This window comes from Pongo abelii, chromosome 14 (assembly GCF_028885655.2).
Source record: "Pongo abelii isolate AG06213 chromosome 14, NHGRI_mPonAbe1-v2.0_pri, whole genome shotgun sequence".
NCBI lineage: Eukaryota > Metazoa > Chordata > Mammalia > Primates > Hominidae > Pongo > Pongo abelii.
Genome location: NC_071999.2, coordinates 24873135 through 24891416, shown reverse-complemented (window position 1 = coordinate 24891416; position 18282 = coordinate 24873135). Strand labels below are relative to the sequence as shown.

Here is an 18282-nt window from a genome sequence, read left to right as displayed (position 1 = left end):
TGACAGAGTAGACAACAATATTAAGGCTTAATAAATAACATTAGGAGTAGACATTCATTTTATTTTTCTCTTTACTGAGACTTTACCAATATTCCTGCGCCAGAGAACATAGCATAAGTAAGAAATCAAAGCTGTGAAATTCCAGAGTCCTTAGATATTCATCCTAAAGCATTCCTGCTCAGCTATTTTACTATCTCTTTTGGAGTTTATTTTGGTGTATGTGTTGTGGTAGTCATGTCTTCTTAGTTGATTTTTTCCTGAGCCATTTGTTTAATAATTCCTATCGAATCTCATTGGTTTGTATAGCTTCTGCGATGTTACTAAGTTCTCCGCCTCCACATTGTTTTCCGTTGTTACCTAGTCTTTTGGCAACCTTTGAAACCATGGAGACCTTCTGGGGCCAGGGATGTGCAGCGATCAACAGGGGGACAAGGAGATTTAGAGAGTGTGTTTTCTTTTTCTCTTTTTTTCCAAAATTCATTCATAAAGCAAGGGGAGACTTGGCTTAACCCTACAGATAGCAAGAGCCCGTGGGTGTCCCAGGCCCTGCAATCCACTTTTCACCTTTTTTTTTTTTTTTTAGATGGCGGCCAGGCGCAGTGGCTCACGCTTGTAATCCCAGCACTGTGGGAGACCGAAACGGGCGGGTCACCTGAGGTCGGGAGTTTGAGATCAGCCTGGCTAACATGGTGAAACCCCGTCTCTACTAAATATACAGAATTAGCTGGGCGTGTTGGTGCACGCCTGTAGCCTGTAATCCCAGCTACTCGAGAGGCTGAGGCAGGAGAATTCGCTTGAACCCGGGAGGCGGAGGTTGCAGTCAGCCATGATCGCGCCACTGCACTCCATCCTGGGAGACAGAGCGAGACTGCGTCTCCAAAAAAAAAAAAAAAAAAAAAAGAGAGAAGATGGAGTCTCGCTGTGTCGCACAGGCTGGAGTGCAGTGGCTCAATCTTGTCTCACTTCAACCTCTGCCTCTCGGGTTCAAGCGACTCTTTTGCCTCAGACTCCCGAGTAGCTGGGGACTACAGGCGTCTGCTACCACACCCAGCTATTTTGTATTTTTAGTAGAAACGGGGTTTCACCATGTTGGTCAGACTGGTCTTGAACTCCCGACCTGAAATGATCCTCCCGCCTCGGCCTCCGGAAGGGTTGAGATTACAAGCGTGAGCCACAGCGCCCCGCCCCACTTTCCACTTTTATACCAAAGCACCCACAGTCTGGGTCAAGCAGCCTCCGGCGGCTGCATGGCAGGAGGGTGGCGGCCCTGCTGCGGGTCCTGTGCCTCAGCACCGCCCGCAGCGGGGAGCCAGGTCTGGCCCCGCAGCTCTGGTAGAGTTCTGGTCCCAGAACCTCCACACCGGGACGCCTTCTGCCTGTCGCCTCCTGCAGGTGCTTCTCCTCAGAGCTCACCGCCTGCCAGCTGAGAAGCTACGGCGGCATCCCCGCCCCTATCGCGCGCCCGAAGCACAGACCCCAGGCCGAAGCCCAGGCCGTGGCCGAGCCAGGTGGTTGGCCGGGCGGCAGTGGCACCAGGCGGGAACCAACTGCCCAGCCCCGACTTGGTGGCCCCCGAGTGCCCGGCGCCCACGACTCTGTGGTCTGGGCTGGGACCAAGGAAGAGCGGGGCCCTCAGGCCAGGCGGGCTGCGCACTCGTGACTCTGATGCTGCCTGGGGCGAGCCCTGCCCGCTAGTAACGCGGGAATTGCAGCCTCGCTGGCACGCAGAGCCACCGCCAGAGCGTCTGGGGGCTTTCTCCAGAGGAGGCCTCAGCATTCTCAAGTTGCAGCCGCTCTGGCCCCGTCCTGCGACAAGACAGCTTTCCCACGGGCTGCCTGTCGTTCTCCATGGCCCAAATGCTGGGCCAACTCCCACGAGGTTTGGCAGAACGCAGGGCCGGTGACAAGCTGTCGCTGACATTGGTGACGCTAGAGCCTTGCAAAGGCATGCTCCGTTGCCGTTGACCGGCTCCGAGAGCCATTGACCACCGGAAGTTGCTGCCACGCGCAGTGAGGCCCCCAGAGGTGTGCACGCCACTGGCTTGTAACTGCTGGGCTTGGCGTTCCTCGCTTGGCGTGGCGTTGCTTGGCTGGCACTGGCTTGGCCTCCCTGGCTTGGCTTGGCGCTTACTCTTTGGACAGTTTGGAAACTGCGTTTCCTGCTTGGAGGTGGTGGCTGAGGTGATCCATTCGTTAGGAGGCTCCTGAGGCTGTGAAAAGCAGGTGGGGACTGAGGTTTCTAAGAAGCCGACGGCATCTGCCTTGAAGACCTCTGGCTTTGGGAGCAAGATGGGCAAATGGTGCTGCCGCTGCTTCCCCTGTTACGGGAGGAGCAGCGAGGACGGCGTGGGCTGTGGAGCCGAGCACAATGACGGCGCCTTCCTGGAGCCTGGGTATGACGTCTGCCTGGAAGATCTTGGCGATCTCCACAGAGCTGCCTGGAGGGGCACAGTTCCCAGAGTGGAGCTCATTCTCATGCTCAGGAACCCTGGCTTGGACAAGAGAGACAAGAAGAAGAGGTAACGGGCCGGGCGGGGGCTGGGAGGGTGGGGAACTGGGAGAAGCCCTTTCCCTGGGGGATGGGGTGGGGTGTGGCCCTCCTGTCACCGGCCCAGCTTTCTCGCCCCCGCAGGCCCCGCAGCACCTGGGATGTGGAATCCGTGGAGGAGTCACAGGGCCCAGGCAGCTTCATGAGCCCCCAAAACGAAAACCACACGCAGCCGTGATTTCCCTATAATGCACTTTAGAGACAACTTTAAAGTGATTTAACTTCCAAAATTAAGTCTATATATTTTATTTTTTGTTTATTTTTTGAGACGGAATCTGGCTCTTGTCACCCAGGCTGGAGTGCGGTGGCGCGATTTCTGCCTCCCGGGTTCAAACGATTCTCCTGCGTCAGCCTCCCAAGTAGCTGGGACTACAGGCGCGCACCAATACGACTGGCTAACTTTTTCCTATTTTTAGTAGAGACGGGGTTTCGCCGTGTTGGCCAGGCTGGTCTCGCGCTCCTGACCTTCAGATGATCCGCCCCGCTCGGCCTCCCAAAGTGCTGGGATTACAGGCGTGAGCCATCGTGCCCGGCCCGATATTTTATTTTTAAAGTGCACAGTTTAAAACATGTTATTCACATTATAGAAAAGTGTATAATGAGAGAAATAGTCCCCATAATATATTAACTTCTGGGCTAAAAATTCTTTGGATAAAATCCAATATCCATTTTATATCCACGTATCCCTATGTAAATATATACTTTACTGAGGAACCTTAGAAACATTAAAGTGGGAAGATGGTTCGTGTTCTTGCATAGGAAGAATTATTTTTCTCAAGATGGGAGCTCTTTCTGCATTTATCAGTGTCACCTAACCCAAATAAAAACACCAAAGTTTTAACATTTAAAAATTACACATGCTGTATTTTATTGTTATGATCACATTAAAATTTTTTGTAATGCAATGAAAACCAATTTGCCTTCGTAGATACCAAAATGTGCTTTTAATTTCTACAAATGGTTTACTAACAGCTGGAAGACGTACATGAATGAGACAGAATGCAAAATTCAGAAACACCCCAATATATAAAAGAATTTAGCACTTGATAATGGTGACATTTCATATTAGTAGAAAAAGATTATTTATTTGTAAATGGAGTGTCTGCTGTTTGGAGAAAACTAGCTAAATATGTCACAAAAATAGGTTCTGGATGGAATATAGATTAAAAATTTTAAGTATACAAAATGAGAAAACTACCAGAAGAAAACACAAGTGCCTGTTTATACAGATACACTTTTATGTTGACAAAGACCTTCCTAAGGAACTCACAAGCAAGCATTTTGAAGGTTGGTTTAGCAAAATAGAAATTGAAACACCCCATATATAAGAAAAAAATTGACAAAACACAACAAACTTGCAATGTATTTACAACATACATGTATATACACATACCAGATGAACCATGTATTTTCATTTTACAGAGAATTATTTCAAATCAACAAGGAAATAAGCCTAACTTAAAATTGGGCAAAGTACTTGTTTGCAGCTCTACAGTTGACCTACGCACATCGGAAAACACAGCCCTACAGTTGACCTATGCACATATTTAGTGTTCCCAGTAAGAGAAGGAATTTAAGTTAAAAGAGGAATAAAATACTGTTTTTTATCTGCAAAGTTGTGAGGATGAAGAGCAGTGGTACTTATAAGGCTGAGTAAAAGGCGTTTAAGTTGCTGATGGCTTTTCAAATAGACAATTTGGTGGTAAGTGCTACGTTAAAAATATATATGCTCTTTATGCAACAATTCCATGATACTGAAGTATCTTTAGGAAATTATTAGATACATTTAATTCATTTTCCTTAGTACTGCTGAAAATAGCAATGTTTTAAGAAGAACTCATATAGTGGATTTTATAAACAAATTTCAGTGCACTCATAGGATGGAATAATATGTAGCCATTGAAGGTGCCAATAGATACAGACATATTGAGGGAGAAGAAAAGGAAGAAATAGATAAACAATTAAGGCTGGTCCTCAGGAAAGCTGCCTGCCTGAAAAGTCACAGCTACAGTGCACAGCTGCAAAATAGAGCAGCTTAGAGAAAAACTCAGACTGCAGAAGCTGCCCGCCTGAAGAACGACAGCCTACAGTGTATCTGCACAGATAAGCAGGCAAGGCAGGCAAAGTCCTGTATAGAAGCCCTTTGTTCTTTGTGTGATTAGCGAGGTCCCAGGAAAAAGTTTCCTCCCCTTTTCAGGCATATACATGGTGGGAACTTGCACAGGGAGGAGGGGTGCTTACCTAAAACAAACCCACAGTTGTACGAACAAGAGAAAGAGTGCTTTATGCTTGCTTAGAGACATACCCACACCTACACAGATGAGGGTGAGTTGTGAAGACAGTTTATAGTTAAGAAAAGTTACTCAAGCAGTTATAGAGATGAGAGCAGTCTTTTATGAAAGCTTTTGAATTCAACTGTAACCTGGCAGTCCACTCAGACTCCCCTCTCCAGTGCAGAGAGCTTTATTCTTTGGCTTATTAAACTTTTGCCCCAGCCTCACCCTTTGTGTCCATGCTCCTTAATTTTATTGGTTGTGGACCATAAGCTCTACTACTCTCAGGACCTTCCATCCTTAGAAACTTTGTGTTTACCTGCCTAGGCTGAGCAAGCTGAGAGACTGAACATTGCAGTATGAGGACTTCATCCCAGTGGAAGCTTTTCCTCCCTCCTTTCATACAAAAGCATTTCTGAAGGTAGAAAATAGTAAAAGAGAACCTTCAATTGCCATTTTGGAAATTTAAATCCTAATATCAGTCATTGAAAATATCTGATTTACATACATTCTGTAAATCTAAGTACTGAATTAAATGAGCCATAACTATTCGTTTGAATCCAGAGTTTCTGTTGGCTTAAACATTTTTGAAAATAAGAATTAATTTGTTTAAAAAATTTGTTGTTTTAACCCCAGCCCTCTTTTTCTATAGTACTTTTTAGAAGTGAAATTTATTTAAATGCCAGTCATCTTGGTAGAACTGTCCTAGACTTATTGTATATATAATATTATACTTACTGTGAGGCACCATGAATTGTATGATGCCCCATTATTCTTATGTATTAATAAGGGAATTATTTAAGTACTGCCAATTATAGTTGTAATAAATTATGAATTATAAGTGGCATACCAATGTGAGAAATGTTAAAATATGAGAAAATGAACATGTTAGAATTATTGACATACAATGTCAGCTCTAGTCTTTAAAACATACCTCAAAGTGTAGGTATAATTGTATTACTTTACTTAATTAAACTGTCTTTGTTAAGTGGTAGTAATGTAGCAGGACAAGCCACAGACAAAACTCCTCAGACACCGAATTAAAGAAGGAAGGGGTTTATTCAGCCGGGAGCATTGGCAAGACTCCTGTCTCAAGAGCCGAGCTCCCTGAGTGAGCAATTCCTGTCCCTTTTAAGGGCTCACAACTCTCAGGGGGTCCACAAGAGAGTCGTGATCGATTGAGCAAGCAGGGGGTACGTGACTGGGGGCTGCATGCACTGGTAATCAGATCGGAACAGAATAGGACAGGGATTTTTACAGTGCTTCTCCATACAATGTCTGGAATCTATAGATAACATAACCAGTTAGGTCAGGGGTCAATCTTTAACTACCAGGCCCAGGGCACAGCGCCGGGCTGTCTGCCTGTGGATTTCATTTCTGCCTTTTAGTTTTTACTTCTTTCTTTGGAGGCAGAAATTGGGCATAAGACAATATGAGGAGTGGTCTCCTCCCTTAGTAATAGCAAAAATTATAATATCTAATAATTATTGAGCTGTTACTTGTGCTAGGAACTGTTCTAAATGCTTTGCATAGAGTCTCATTTAAGCATCACAGTGGTTTCCAATGAGAGAGCTACTGTTTTCATTCTCATTTTATTGATGAGGAAATTCAGGCACAAAATTGCTAAGTGATAGCTAGGAAGTGACAGAGCTTAAAGTAGGACTGCAGCCCAAGTTGAATGGAATCCAAGGGCCACAATCTTTCTGTTCAAATTGGCTGCTCTTTTATTAATGTAGTGAGTAGTAAGAGTTAATAGATATGGTGCTTTTTTCACAAGAAAATTAAATATTTTTTTGAAGGCAGAGGAATAGCAAGCTATTCAGCGTTTACAATGAATCATTGTATGTTTTTAGATAATGCACTATGACTAAAAAGTCTTCCCACTCTCAGGACTGCTCTACATTTGGCCTGTGCCAAAGGCCATTCAGAAGTGGTAAAACTCCTGCTGCACAGAAGCTGTCAACTTCATGTCTTGGATGGGGAAAAGAGGACAGCTCTCATAAAGGTATATAGTAGCCAACTATTTCAGCATGACATGGATTTGATTTCAATATATAGAATAAAAATGAATTTATCTCATTTAAATATAACTAGTTGGTGAAACCTGTGGAATGTTTGTTTTCACTTCCTAGAATTTACAATCTATTTCTTGGCCTAATACTGACAGGCTGTCCAATGTCAGAAAGAGGAATGTGCAACTATTTTGCTAGAACATGGCACTGATCCAAATATCCCAGATGTCTATGGCAATACTACTCTACATTATGCCATCTATAATGAGGATAAATCAATGACAGAAAAACTACTTTCATACGGTGCAAATATTGAATCAGAAAACAAGGTATAGATCAACTAGTTTTGTTTTCAAAATATTTGAAATGCATTTATTTATTTATTTTTAAACTTTTAATTTCCATAAGTTTTTGGGGAACAGGTGGTATTTGGTTCATGAGTAAGTTCTTAGTAGTGGTGATGTGTGAGATTTTGGTGCACCCATCTCCTGAGCAGTACATACTGAACCCAATTTGTGGTCTTTTATCCCTCACTCCCTTCCCAGCCTTCCCTCCTGAGTCTCCAAAGTCCATTGTGTCGTTCTTATGCCATTGCATTCTCATAGCTTAGCTCCCATTATGAGTGAGAACATATGATGTTTGATTTTCCTGTCCTGAGTTACTTCACTTAGAAAATAGTCTCCAGTCCCATCCAGGTTGTGGCAAATGCCATTAATTCATTCCTTTTTATGGCTGAGTAGTATTCCATTATATATATATGTGTGTATATATATATATATACACACATATATATATACATATATATACATATATACATATATATATACATATATATATATATATATCACAGTTTCTATAGCCACTCGTTGATTGATGGGCATTTCTTTTAACATTGACCTGTGTAAGGGTCAGTTTTCCATATTTGGAAGCAAAACCTGAATAAAAATATTTATAAATAATTAAGATTTTACTTTAAATATTGGTATTTTTATTTTATGTATTTATTTTTGTACATTAATAAGTTCTTTAGTGGTGATTTCTGCGATTTTGGTGCAACCGTCACATGAGCAGTATACACCGTACCCAGTGTGTAGTCTTTTATCCCTCAACCCCCTCCCACTCTTTTTAAATCCCAAAAGTCCATTGTATCATTCTTATGCCTTTGTATCCTCATAGCTTAGCTCCTACTTATGAGTGAGAACATATAATGTTTGGTTTTCCATTCCTTAGTTACTTCACTTAGAATAATGGTCTCAAATTCCATCCAGTGTGAATGCCTTTATTTCATTCCTTCTTGTGGCTGAGTAGCAATCCGTGGTGTGTGTATGTGCATATATCTGCTTGTTGATTAATGGATATGTGGGCTGGTTTCATATTTTTACAGTTGCGAATTGTGCTGATATAAACATGAATGTGCAAGTGTCTTTTTTGTTTTTGCTCTTTCACAGGGTGGACTTACACCATTTTTACTTGCGGTACATGAACAAAAACAGCAAATGGTGGAATTTTTAGTAAAGAAGAAAGCAAATTTAAATGCTGTTGACAACTTTAAAAGGTACACTATGTTGACAAAGGGAGTCAAACTGTAAACTATTTGAAGAAATCTATTCTGAGCCACATATTAGTGACCATGACACAGCCTTCAGGAGGTCCTGAGAACATGGGCCCAAGGTGATGGAGGCACAGCTTGGTTTTATACATTTTAGGGAGGCATGAGACATCAATCAAATACATTTAAGAAATACATTGGTTTGATCCAGAAAGGCAGAACAATTCAAAGGGCAGGGGGTTCCAGGATATAGGTAAATTTAAACATTTTCTGGTTGACAATTGGTTAATTGGTTGAGTTTGTCCAAAGACCTGGGAAATGTTCAGGTTAAGATAAAAGATTGTGGAGACCAAGGTTCTTTTGACGTCTTACAGTGGCTGCCCTTAGAGACAATAGATGACAAATGTTTCCTATTCAGATCTTTAAAAGATGGTAGACTGTTAGTTAATCTCTTTAGAGTTGGGAGGGCCTGGAAGAAAAAGATCTTGCTGTGTTAATAGAGATTCTTTACAGATGCAGATTTTCCCCCACAAAGGACAGCTTTGCAGGGCCATTTCAAATTATGGCAAAGAAATGTGTTTGGGGATAAAATACTTTGATTTTTTCCTTGTCTCATAATGTTATGCCAGAGTGAGATTGGAAAGTAAGTCATGATATATAGGATTCAATAAAACCCATCTGATGAGAATTTATGGTTTGTAGAGCATGACTCACCAGACCCCTTAGATAGGAATTTGGGCAAGAAAAAAAATCAGACCTTAGTCCTCAACTAGTTGTTGTGGTTGTTTTTAAACTTGTATTGCTCTAGAGTAGTAACAGTCACTCAAGTCAGAAATAATAAATAAGAAGATCAACTTATTGGGATATAGTAAAAAATACCAACACAAATTATCGGTTAAGTAGAAAGACAATTATTTGGACTGGGGAGTGTGAAGAACAGCATATATAGGACTCATCTTCTTTTATTATGTTGACTGATGTTTATTATTTGTGATGTGATGTTTTTGTCATATGAACTTATATTAGCTAAAGGGATTTCATATTAGTTTTGTTAGTTTTCTGAAGTGCAAACTTTTACTTTCTGACTCAATATTGAACAGATTCATAACCCTTTTATAGTGGCTTTTAACTTCTGCTTCTTATATGCTTTTCCATTAAATATACTCTATTAAACATAAATAGGAGTGGAAAATCATTTTGCCTTTTGGAGGACTCTGCTCTAAGTTGCATTCTTTGAAGAATATTGATGACAGGTGATTTCTACATGACAGTTAATTGCTATTACCAGATACTGTGGGTTCATCTTTTTTTTTTTCTTTTTTATTTCTAGTGTATTTTGATGTTTATATTTTTAGTTTGTGTGGGCAGAGGGAGTGAAGATAGTTTTAAGTGGATACACTTTTCCTTTAACGAAGGAAAGTTGTAGGTGGGTGATAAAGAGAATAGAGCTAAGCTTTAGATTCTTACAAGACTGGGTTTAATTCCTAGCTTTCCCACTTGCTAGGTGTGTGACGTTGCTGTTTTCATGCTGCTAATAAAGACATACCCGAGACTGGGTAATTTATAAAGGAAAGAGGTTTAATTTACTCACCATTCTGCACGGCCAGGGAGGCCTCACAATCATGGTGGAAGGCGAATGAGGAGCAAAGTCTTACATGGCAGCAGGCAAGAGAGTTTGTGCAGGGGAACTTCCATTTATAAAACCATCAGATCTCATGAGACTTAACTCTCTACCATGAGAAAAGTATGGGGGAAAGTGCCCCTATGATTTAATTATTTCCACCTGGTCCTGCCCTTGACACGTGGGGATTACTACAATTCAAGGTGAGATTTGGGTGGGGACACAGCCAAACCATATCACCTTGGAAACATTACTTATCACCAAATATGTTCTGTATGAAAAGGAGGATAATATATCCTTCATGGGTGCTGTGTGTGAAGTAAGAAAGATTATACATATAGCACTTAATGTGGTTCCTAGCACATGCTAGGTTACCATCATCATTAACTGAAAATCCTGTGACTACTATTATTACCATAATTATTAATGTTGTTGCTTTCATCTTCCAGACAGCTCTTACTGATAGGTCCCTTAGCTTATTTTTAGTTACAACATGTAAGTCCAGGAAAGCAGTGGAGAAATCTTTACTTAAAACTTTGCCTACTTTAGATAAGTGACCACAGCATGGTTTCTTGCCCATCAAAGGACTTTATTTAGCAACTTCTATTATGTAATAGTTGACTGGGACAAGAGGCTTCCTTTTTGTCCCTTTCTTGTAGCCTTGGTGGTAATTTACAAAGATAAATGCTTCTGCACCTCTGATGCTTATGTATTGTAATACATGTAAATGTTTAATTCTACATGGACAAGCAAGATATTAAATTGGTAAGGTATACCAAATTAGCTTTTAAAATTTAGAGTCCCTAAGAGTGAAGTTGATGTCTCTGTTATTTTAGAACAGCCCTCATACTTGCTGTACGTTGTGGATCAGAAATTATGGTCAGCATTCTTCTTCAGCTAAATATTGATGTCTTTTCTCAAGATATGTGTGGACGGACAGCAGAAGATTATGCTGTTTCTAGTCATTATATTAAGTAAGTGTTTACATTGAAAGGCTATTAACACTAAAATATTAAGGTTTAAAATACTTATAACTATTAAATCTTATACATCATATGATATTTCTTAGTTCAGTTCAGGAGAGGCAGTGATTTAGTCTACTTCATCAGCCAGAAATCAAGCAAAAGGCTAGACTAGATAGGAGTGGTAATTGATGCAGGAGTCTTTATCTCAGGACTTTTAACCTTTATCTTTAGGAATCTCAATGTTGTCCATTTTATTCCAAGAGTAACCCTTGTACAAGGGATACAAATAGTGTAACATTTTTGATTTTTCTAATTAGTTATTTGGGTCTTGAAATGGACAGTTTAGTAGAAAGTCTTGTACTGTCTTCTGTGGACTACCTCCTATATCCTCCTCTTTGATTTTTTCGAGAACTGAAGGGGTTCCCTAAGTCCAAGGTAGAAAATCTTTTTACAAGTCAGAAGGAGGAGAGAAAAAGGACATTCTGGTCATTCTGTTGTTTCTGTCGAACCTGTTGCTGCATTGATGCCATTGAAACTGGTCTTGCAGTCTATTAATGATTGACCTTTGCTACCAGGATGCCCTTACTGGATTCAGAACCCTCAGTCCTCATGGTGTTCCATTCACAGATTTCAAATTTACAACTGTTTTAGTTCGTATACCTAAGCTTATGTGTTCCCATTGTTCCTACGCCATTGTTCCCAAAGCACCAGCACCCTGTTCTGGCAGCTGGGCTTTCTAGCTTTAACCACAAACAGTGAGCACAGTGACCCTTCTCCCCACATGTAAAACCTATGTGGAACCCACATCTTAGCCTACACATAGCTAAGACCTTCATGGTATGTTATCCTTTGAAGTCCTTGTTTGACCTTTTCTTTAGTGTGAATATTAGTTGGGGTTGTTCTAAACTGTCAGAGAGGTTCAAATCATGTTGTAGAAAGACATCAGAGTTTCTTCTTTGCTACCAGATCTGTACCCTGAAGCTCCTTTTAATCCTTATAATGTCTTTTCTTGGGTGGTAAAAAGTCTCATTATCACCCTTATGCAGAGCAGTGGGCACGAACTTGTGGATGGCCCCTCAAGACAATTGTTTTCCACAGTACTGAAAATCTCCCAAACTGCTTGCATCTCTACCTAAAGTTTTAAAAATATTTCCAAATTCTACCTCATAGGAAGCCATTCAGTAGAATTCTTGAAATCTCAGTAGGTTAGTTGGATTGATCAGAACCAAGGCTCATCTGTGACTCATCACTATCCATATAGAAAAGTAGGGCTTTGTGCTTGCTTTGGCAGCACATATCCTAAAATTGGAACAATACAGAGAAAATTACTATGGCCCCTGCCTAAGGATGACACACAAATTTATAAAGTGCTACATATCTTGCACAGTCACTGGAAGATCATTTGACTATTTGCTGACTAGCCCTGAGGAGACAGTGTGAGTCTTTGTGATTTACACTACAAAAATATTCATGTAAGGTGATCTTTAAGAATGAAGCTGAGTAACATGTGAGATGTTGTGTGGAAATATATTGTGAATATGTACCTCAGAAATAAGAAAATGACAACATACATCTCCTTTACATATACATTTTGTCTTCCATGTCAGTTGGAAATGAATGTGGAGATTAAGCATCACTGTAACAAAGGTCTGCTGATTCAGAGTTTGAGTTTGTAGAGAAGGAATAGTAGTGTAAGCCAGGTTTTGACATTCAGAGTTTCTTTTCTTTGCTACCAGATCTGTACCCTGCAGCTCCTTTTAATCCTTATAATGTCTTTTCTCAGGTGGTAAAAAGTCTCAAATCTCCCTTATGCAGAGCGTGATATTGAGAGTCCCTGAATTATAATCCACAAAGAATAAGACAACTAATAAGCAAAATTAGGACTCTTTTTTTTTTGTAAAATTAGGACTTAAAAACATTTTCTGGAAACTGCAATATATGATAATTAGAACCTATGAAAAAATACACTTGGGTTTTATTTGGAATTCCAAGATAGTTTCAGCAATAAAGCTTAAGAACAGATTATTTTATTGCTTCATATTTAAAAAATGTTAATCTCATTAAATCTCTATAATTGCCTACTGAAATAAGGCAACAAAATCCTCACTTTTTAGAATAATTTAATATCTTTGGTAAATATTTTATATTGGTATTAAAATATTAATAGTAATTTTATTTATTTTTTATACATAGAATTTGCCAACAACTTTCTGACTACAAGGAAAAAAATGTACCAAGAAACAATTCTAAAAATAGCAATCTAGGTAAGACTTCTGATAGTGAATTATTCTTGGTGGTTGTACCATAGATAAAAAAGTAAGAGAAGTTTAAGAAATTCCTTTGTAAATTGCATATTCTTAATTTTTTCTCAGTAGATTTCAGAAATATTTAAGAACTTCATTGTAGGTAATTTATAATTGCAAACAGTATTGTCTGAAAAAATTTAATTATGGTTCTTAAAATTATGCATAATATCTCTGTATAAATGAGAAAAAAAGACTTTTAGGATGTTGTATATTTTCTTTATAGTCATATTATAAATTGAAGTTGTTATAAAATTGAATATTCGGGGGAGGAGCCAAGATGGCCAAATAGGAACAGCTCCGGTCTACAGCTCCCAGCGTGAGCGACGCAGAAGACGGGTGATTTCTGCATTTCTATCTGAGGTACCGTGTTCATCTCACTAGGGAGTGCCAGACAGTGGGCACAGGTCAGTGGGTGAGCACACTGTGCGCCAGCCGAAGCAGGGGCGAGGCACTGCCTCACTCGGGAAGCGCAAGGGGTCAGGGAGTTCCCTTTCCAGGAGTGACAGACGGCACCTGGAAAATCGGGCCACTCCCACCCAAATACTGTGCTTTTCCCACGGGCTTAGGAAACGGTGCCCCAGGAGATTATAGCCCGCACCTGGCTCAGAGGGTCCTACGCCCACGGAGTCTCGCTGATTGCTAGCACAGCAGTCTGAGATCAAACAGCCAGGCGGCAGCGAGGCTGGGGGAGCGGCGCCCGCCATTGCCCAGGCTCACTTAGGTAAACAAAGCAGCCGGGAAGCTTGAACTGGGTGGAGCCCACCACAGCTCAAGGAGGCCTGCCTGCCTCTGTAGGCTCCACCTCTAGGGGCAGGGCACAGACAAACAAAAAGACAGCAGTAACCTCTGCAGACTTAAATGTCCCTGTCTGACAGCTTTTAGGAGAGCAGTGGTTCTCCCAGCACACAGCTGGAGATCTGAGAATGGGCAGACTGCCTCCTCAAGTGGGTCCCTGACCCCTGACCCCCGAGCAGCCTAACTGGGAGGCACCCCCCAGCAGGGGCAGACTGATACCTCACATGGCCGGCCGGGTACTCCAACAGACCTGCAGCTGAGGGTCCTGTCTGTTAGAAGGAAAACTAACAGAAAGGACATCCACACCAAAAACCCATCTGTACATCACCATCATCAAAGACCAAAAGTAGATAAAACCACAAAGATGGGGAAAAAACAGAGCAGAAAAACTGGAAACTAAGCAGAGTGCCTCTCCTCCTCCAAAAGAACGCAGTTCCTCACCAGCAACGGAACAAAGCTGGACGGAGAATGACTTTGATGAGCTGAGAGAAGAAGGCTTCAGACAATCAAATTACTCCGAGCTACGGGAGGATATTCAAACCAAAGGCAAAGAAGTTGAAAACTTTGAAAAAAATTTAGAAGAATGTATAACTAGAATAACCAATACAGAGAAGTGCTTAAAGGAACTGATGGAGCTGAAAACCAAGGCTCGAGAACTACGTGAAGAATGCAGAAGCCTCAAGAGCTGATGCGATCAAATATAACGCCACATATCTACAACTATCTGATCTTTGACAAACCTGAGAAAAACAAGAAATGGGGAAAGGATTCCCTATTTAATAAATGGTGCTGGGAAAACTGGCTAGCCATATGGAGAAAGCTGAAACTGAATCCCTTCCTTACACCTTATACAAAAATCAATTCAAGATGGATTAAAGACTTAAATGTTAGACCTAAAACCATAAAAACCCTAGAAGAAAACCTAGGCATTACCATTCAGGACATAGGCACGGGCAAGGACTTCATGTCTAAAACACTAAAAGCAATGGCAACAAAAGCCAAAATTGACAAATGGGATCTAATTAAACTCAAGAGCTTCTGCACAGCAAAAGAAACTACCATCAGAGTGAACAGGCAACCTACAAAATGGGAGAAAATTTTCGCAACCTACTCATCTGACAAAGGGCTAATATCCAGAATCTACAATGAACTCCAACAAATTTACAAGAAAAAAACAAACAACCCCAGCAAAAAGTGGGCGAAGGATGTGAACAGACACATCTCAAAAGAAGACATTTATGCAGCCAAAAAACACATGAAAAAATGCTCACCATCACTGGCCATCAGAGAAATGCAAATCAAAATCACAATGAGATACCATCTCACACCAGTTAGAATGGCAATCATTAAAAAGTCAGGAAACAACAGGTGCTGGAGAGGATGTGGAGAAATAGGAACACTTTTACACTGTTGGTGGGACTGTAAACTAGTTCAACCCTTGTGGAAGTCAGTGTGGCGATTCTTCAGGGATCTAGAACTAGAAATTCCATTTGACCCAGACATCCCATTACTGGGTATATACCCAAAGGACTATAAATCATGCTGCTGTAAAGACACATGCACACGTATGTTTATTGCGGCATTATTCACAATAGCAAAGACTTGGAACCAACCCAAATGTCCAACAATGATAGACTGGATTAAGAAAATGTGGCACATATACACCATGGAATACTATGCAGCCATAAAAAATGATGAGTTCACGTCCTTTGTAGGGACATGGATGAAATTGGAAATCATCATTCTCAGTAAACTGTTGCAAGAACAAGAAACCAAACACCGCATATTCTCACTCATAGGTGGGAATTGAACAATGAGAACACATGGACACAGGAAGGGGAACATCACACTTCGGGGACTGTTGTGGGGTGGGGGGAGGGCGGAGGGATAGCATTGGGAGATATACCTAATGCTAGATGACGAGTTGGTGGGTGCAGCGCACCAGCATGGCACATGTATACATATGTAACTAACCTGCACATTGCACACATGTACCGTGAAACCTAAAGTATAATAAAAAAAAAAAAAATCTCAAGTTGAAAAAAGTATGGAAAAATATTAGGAAAAATATTGAATATTATATTTAATTAGTAAACTAAGAGGTTTGCATTTAGTAACTGAATATTATAGTTGGTCCTTGAACAGTGTGGGATTTAGGGTTGCCAATCCCTTATGGAGTTGAAAATTTGTGTATGATTTTTTATTTTCCCCAAAACTTAGCTACTAATAGTCTACTGTTGACCAGAAACCTTACTGATAACATAGTCAGTTAAGACATATTCGGTATGGTATATATATTGTATACTGTATTCTTAAGATAAAGTAAACTGGAGAAGGTAAACTGTTATGAAGGTAATCATATGGAAAAAAAAATATGTCCTATTCATTAAGTGGAAGTGGATCGTGGTAAGTCTTTATCCTCATAGTTTTCAAGTTGAGTAAGCTGAGGAAAAGGAGAAAGAGCAGTATTGATCTTGCTGTCTGAGGTGCCAGAAGTGGAAGAAAATCTGTGTATAAGTAGACCCCTGCAGTTTAAATTACAGACATTCAGCTTCTCCACCACAGTAGGTTTTTGTTCAGCCACAATTCACCGTTCAACCCCTGACTCAAGCCTGTTCACAATCTAGTATCTAGCTTCACTAGATAAGCTATTGAAACTGTGGGACACCGTGTTTTGTGTCACTAAAAAAGTAACTATCTTTAAAATTGAAAACCCAACAACACCTTTTTTTTTTTTTACCATAAACAAATGGCAATAAGAACTGCAAAACTTAGCCAGTGTGCACCAATACCAATAGGAAATTATTTTTCAAAGACACCTGCTGAGTCCAGAAGTCAGAAAAGCAATTCCTTATTAAGAAGCATAGGCTATGTTACATATTCTTCTAGCAACAAGGTCACACCATTATTGACTTCATTACTCCTAATTTAAAATTGAATGCCATATATTAACTTTCTTAGAACAAGATGTGTTCTTCTACCTGCTGGTTAATTGTCACGATAAAAGTAATTTTGTTTGAACAAGGTACTGATATCATTAGCAAAAGATTATCATAATCAATATTCAAATTGCCCAACTATAGGCTCAACAAATTATAACAAAAGTATAAAAATGTTTCACAATAACAAAAATGCTACTTTGCTATCTGCATGTAACACCTAATACACTGTACAATCTGAACAGTATCAGTACACCTTTATTTTCTTGCATATTTATCAAAGAACTTCTGTAAGTTAGATTTTGCATGTTGCAGAAGACAAAGATGGGGTAGACATAGTTTTGGTGTTTAAGGTGCTCATAATAGAATAGAGCTGTCTCTATTTAATTTGTGTTTTTTCAACAGAATTTCCAAAAAACAGTGTTTTTATTCATTTATTGAGCTGTCCACTTAAGAAATAACTATCAAGTGTCTTTTAGATGTGAAGCATTTTTCTAATGTCACAGAATACAAACATTTAAAAATACAGTCAGGGCTGGGCATGTGGCTCACACCTGTAATCCCAGCACTTTGGGAGGCTGAGGCAGGCGGATCACTTGAGGCCAGGAGTTTGAGACCAGCCTGGCCAACATGGTGAAATGCCATCTCTACTGAAAATACAAAAATTAGCTGGGCGTGGTGGTCCATGCCTGTAATCCCAGCTACTTGGGAGGCTAAGACACAAGAATCGTTTGATTCTGGGAGGCAGAGGTTGCCATCAGCTGAGATTATGCCACTGCTCTCCAGCCTGGGTGACAGAGCAAGACACTGTTTCAAAACAAAAACAAAAACTACAGGCAAGAGCTTGTTATTATCATCTTTATTATTTGCTACTTTATTAAGTGCTTACTGTGTGCTAAGATTCCCTCTGGAAGCTTATAATTGTCATTTATTATGTATTTATTGTTCAGTATGTGCCAGACACTTCTTGTGGTGAGAAATGAGAGCTTTAAGTGGGTAGGATTTAAGGTAAGAATGCAGGGTTAGAAGAACTTTTATAGGTAAAGAAGCAGAGAATGTTGTTTAAAGAAGGAATATCTAACAAGATTGTATGGCAAAACTAACGTCTAATGAGATTGCACTTTTGGCAGAAGGAACATCTAATGAGATTGTGTGCTTGGCAGAAGGAACATCTAATGAAGTTGCGGCAAAAGGAGCAGCAAGTGCAAAAGGTAAGATGCTTAAGTGAACTTTGCAGGGTTTATGAGCACTTCACTTTTGCAACCGTGAAAAGT

At 40.4% G+C, this 18282-nt stretch overlaps 1 protein-coding gene and 1 non-coding gene across 2 annotated transcripts in view; both read left to right on the top strand.

Annotated features, from left to right (window-relative positions):
* The first annotated feature begins 2238 nt into the window (after nucleotides 1-2238).
* The window catches only part of LOC129047416 (POTE ankyrin domain family member A-like), a 117824-nt gene continuing 101780 nt past the window's right edge, over nucleotides 2239-18282 (top strand). The window contains exons 1-7 of the mRNA XM_063714854.1: nucleotides 2239-2519; nucleotides 6712-6826; nucleotides 6989-7162; nucleotides 8282-8388; nucleotides 10840-10977; nucleotides 13162-13232; nucleotides 18139-18219. Coding sequence (XP_063570924.1) covers nucleotides 2290-2519; nucleotides 6712-6826; nucleotides 6989-7162; nucleotides 8282-8388; nucleotides 10840-10977; nucleotides 13162-13232; nucleotides 18139-18219 — 916 coding nt within the window. The 5' untranslated portion in view covers nucleotides 2239-2289. The remainder of the gene's footprint in view (nucleotides 2520-6711; nucleotides 6827-6988; nucleotides 7163-8281; nucleotides 8389-10839; nucleotides 10978-13161; nucleotides 13233-18138; nucleotides 18220-18282) is intronic.
* LOC112128697 (U6 spliceosomal RNA) lies at nucleotides 12244-12350 on the top strand. The gene has a single exon (XR_002911174.1). It is a non-coding gene; the product is annotated as a U6 spliceosomal RNA (small nuclear RNA).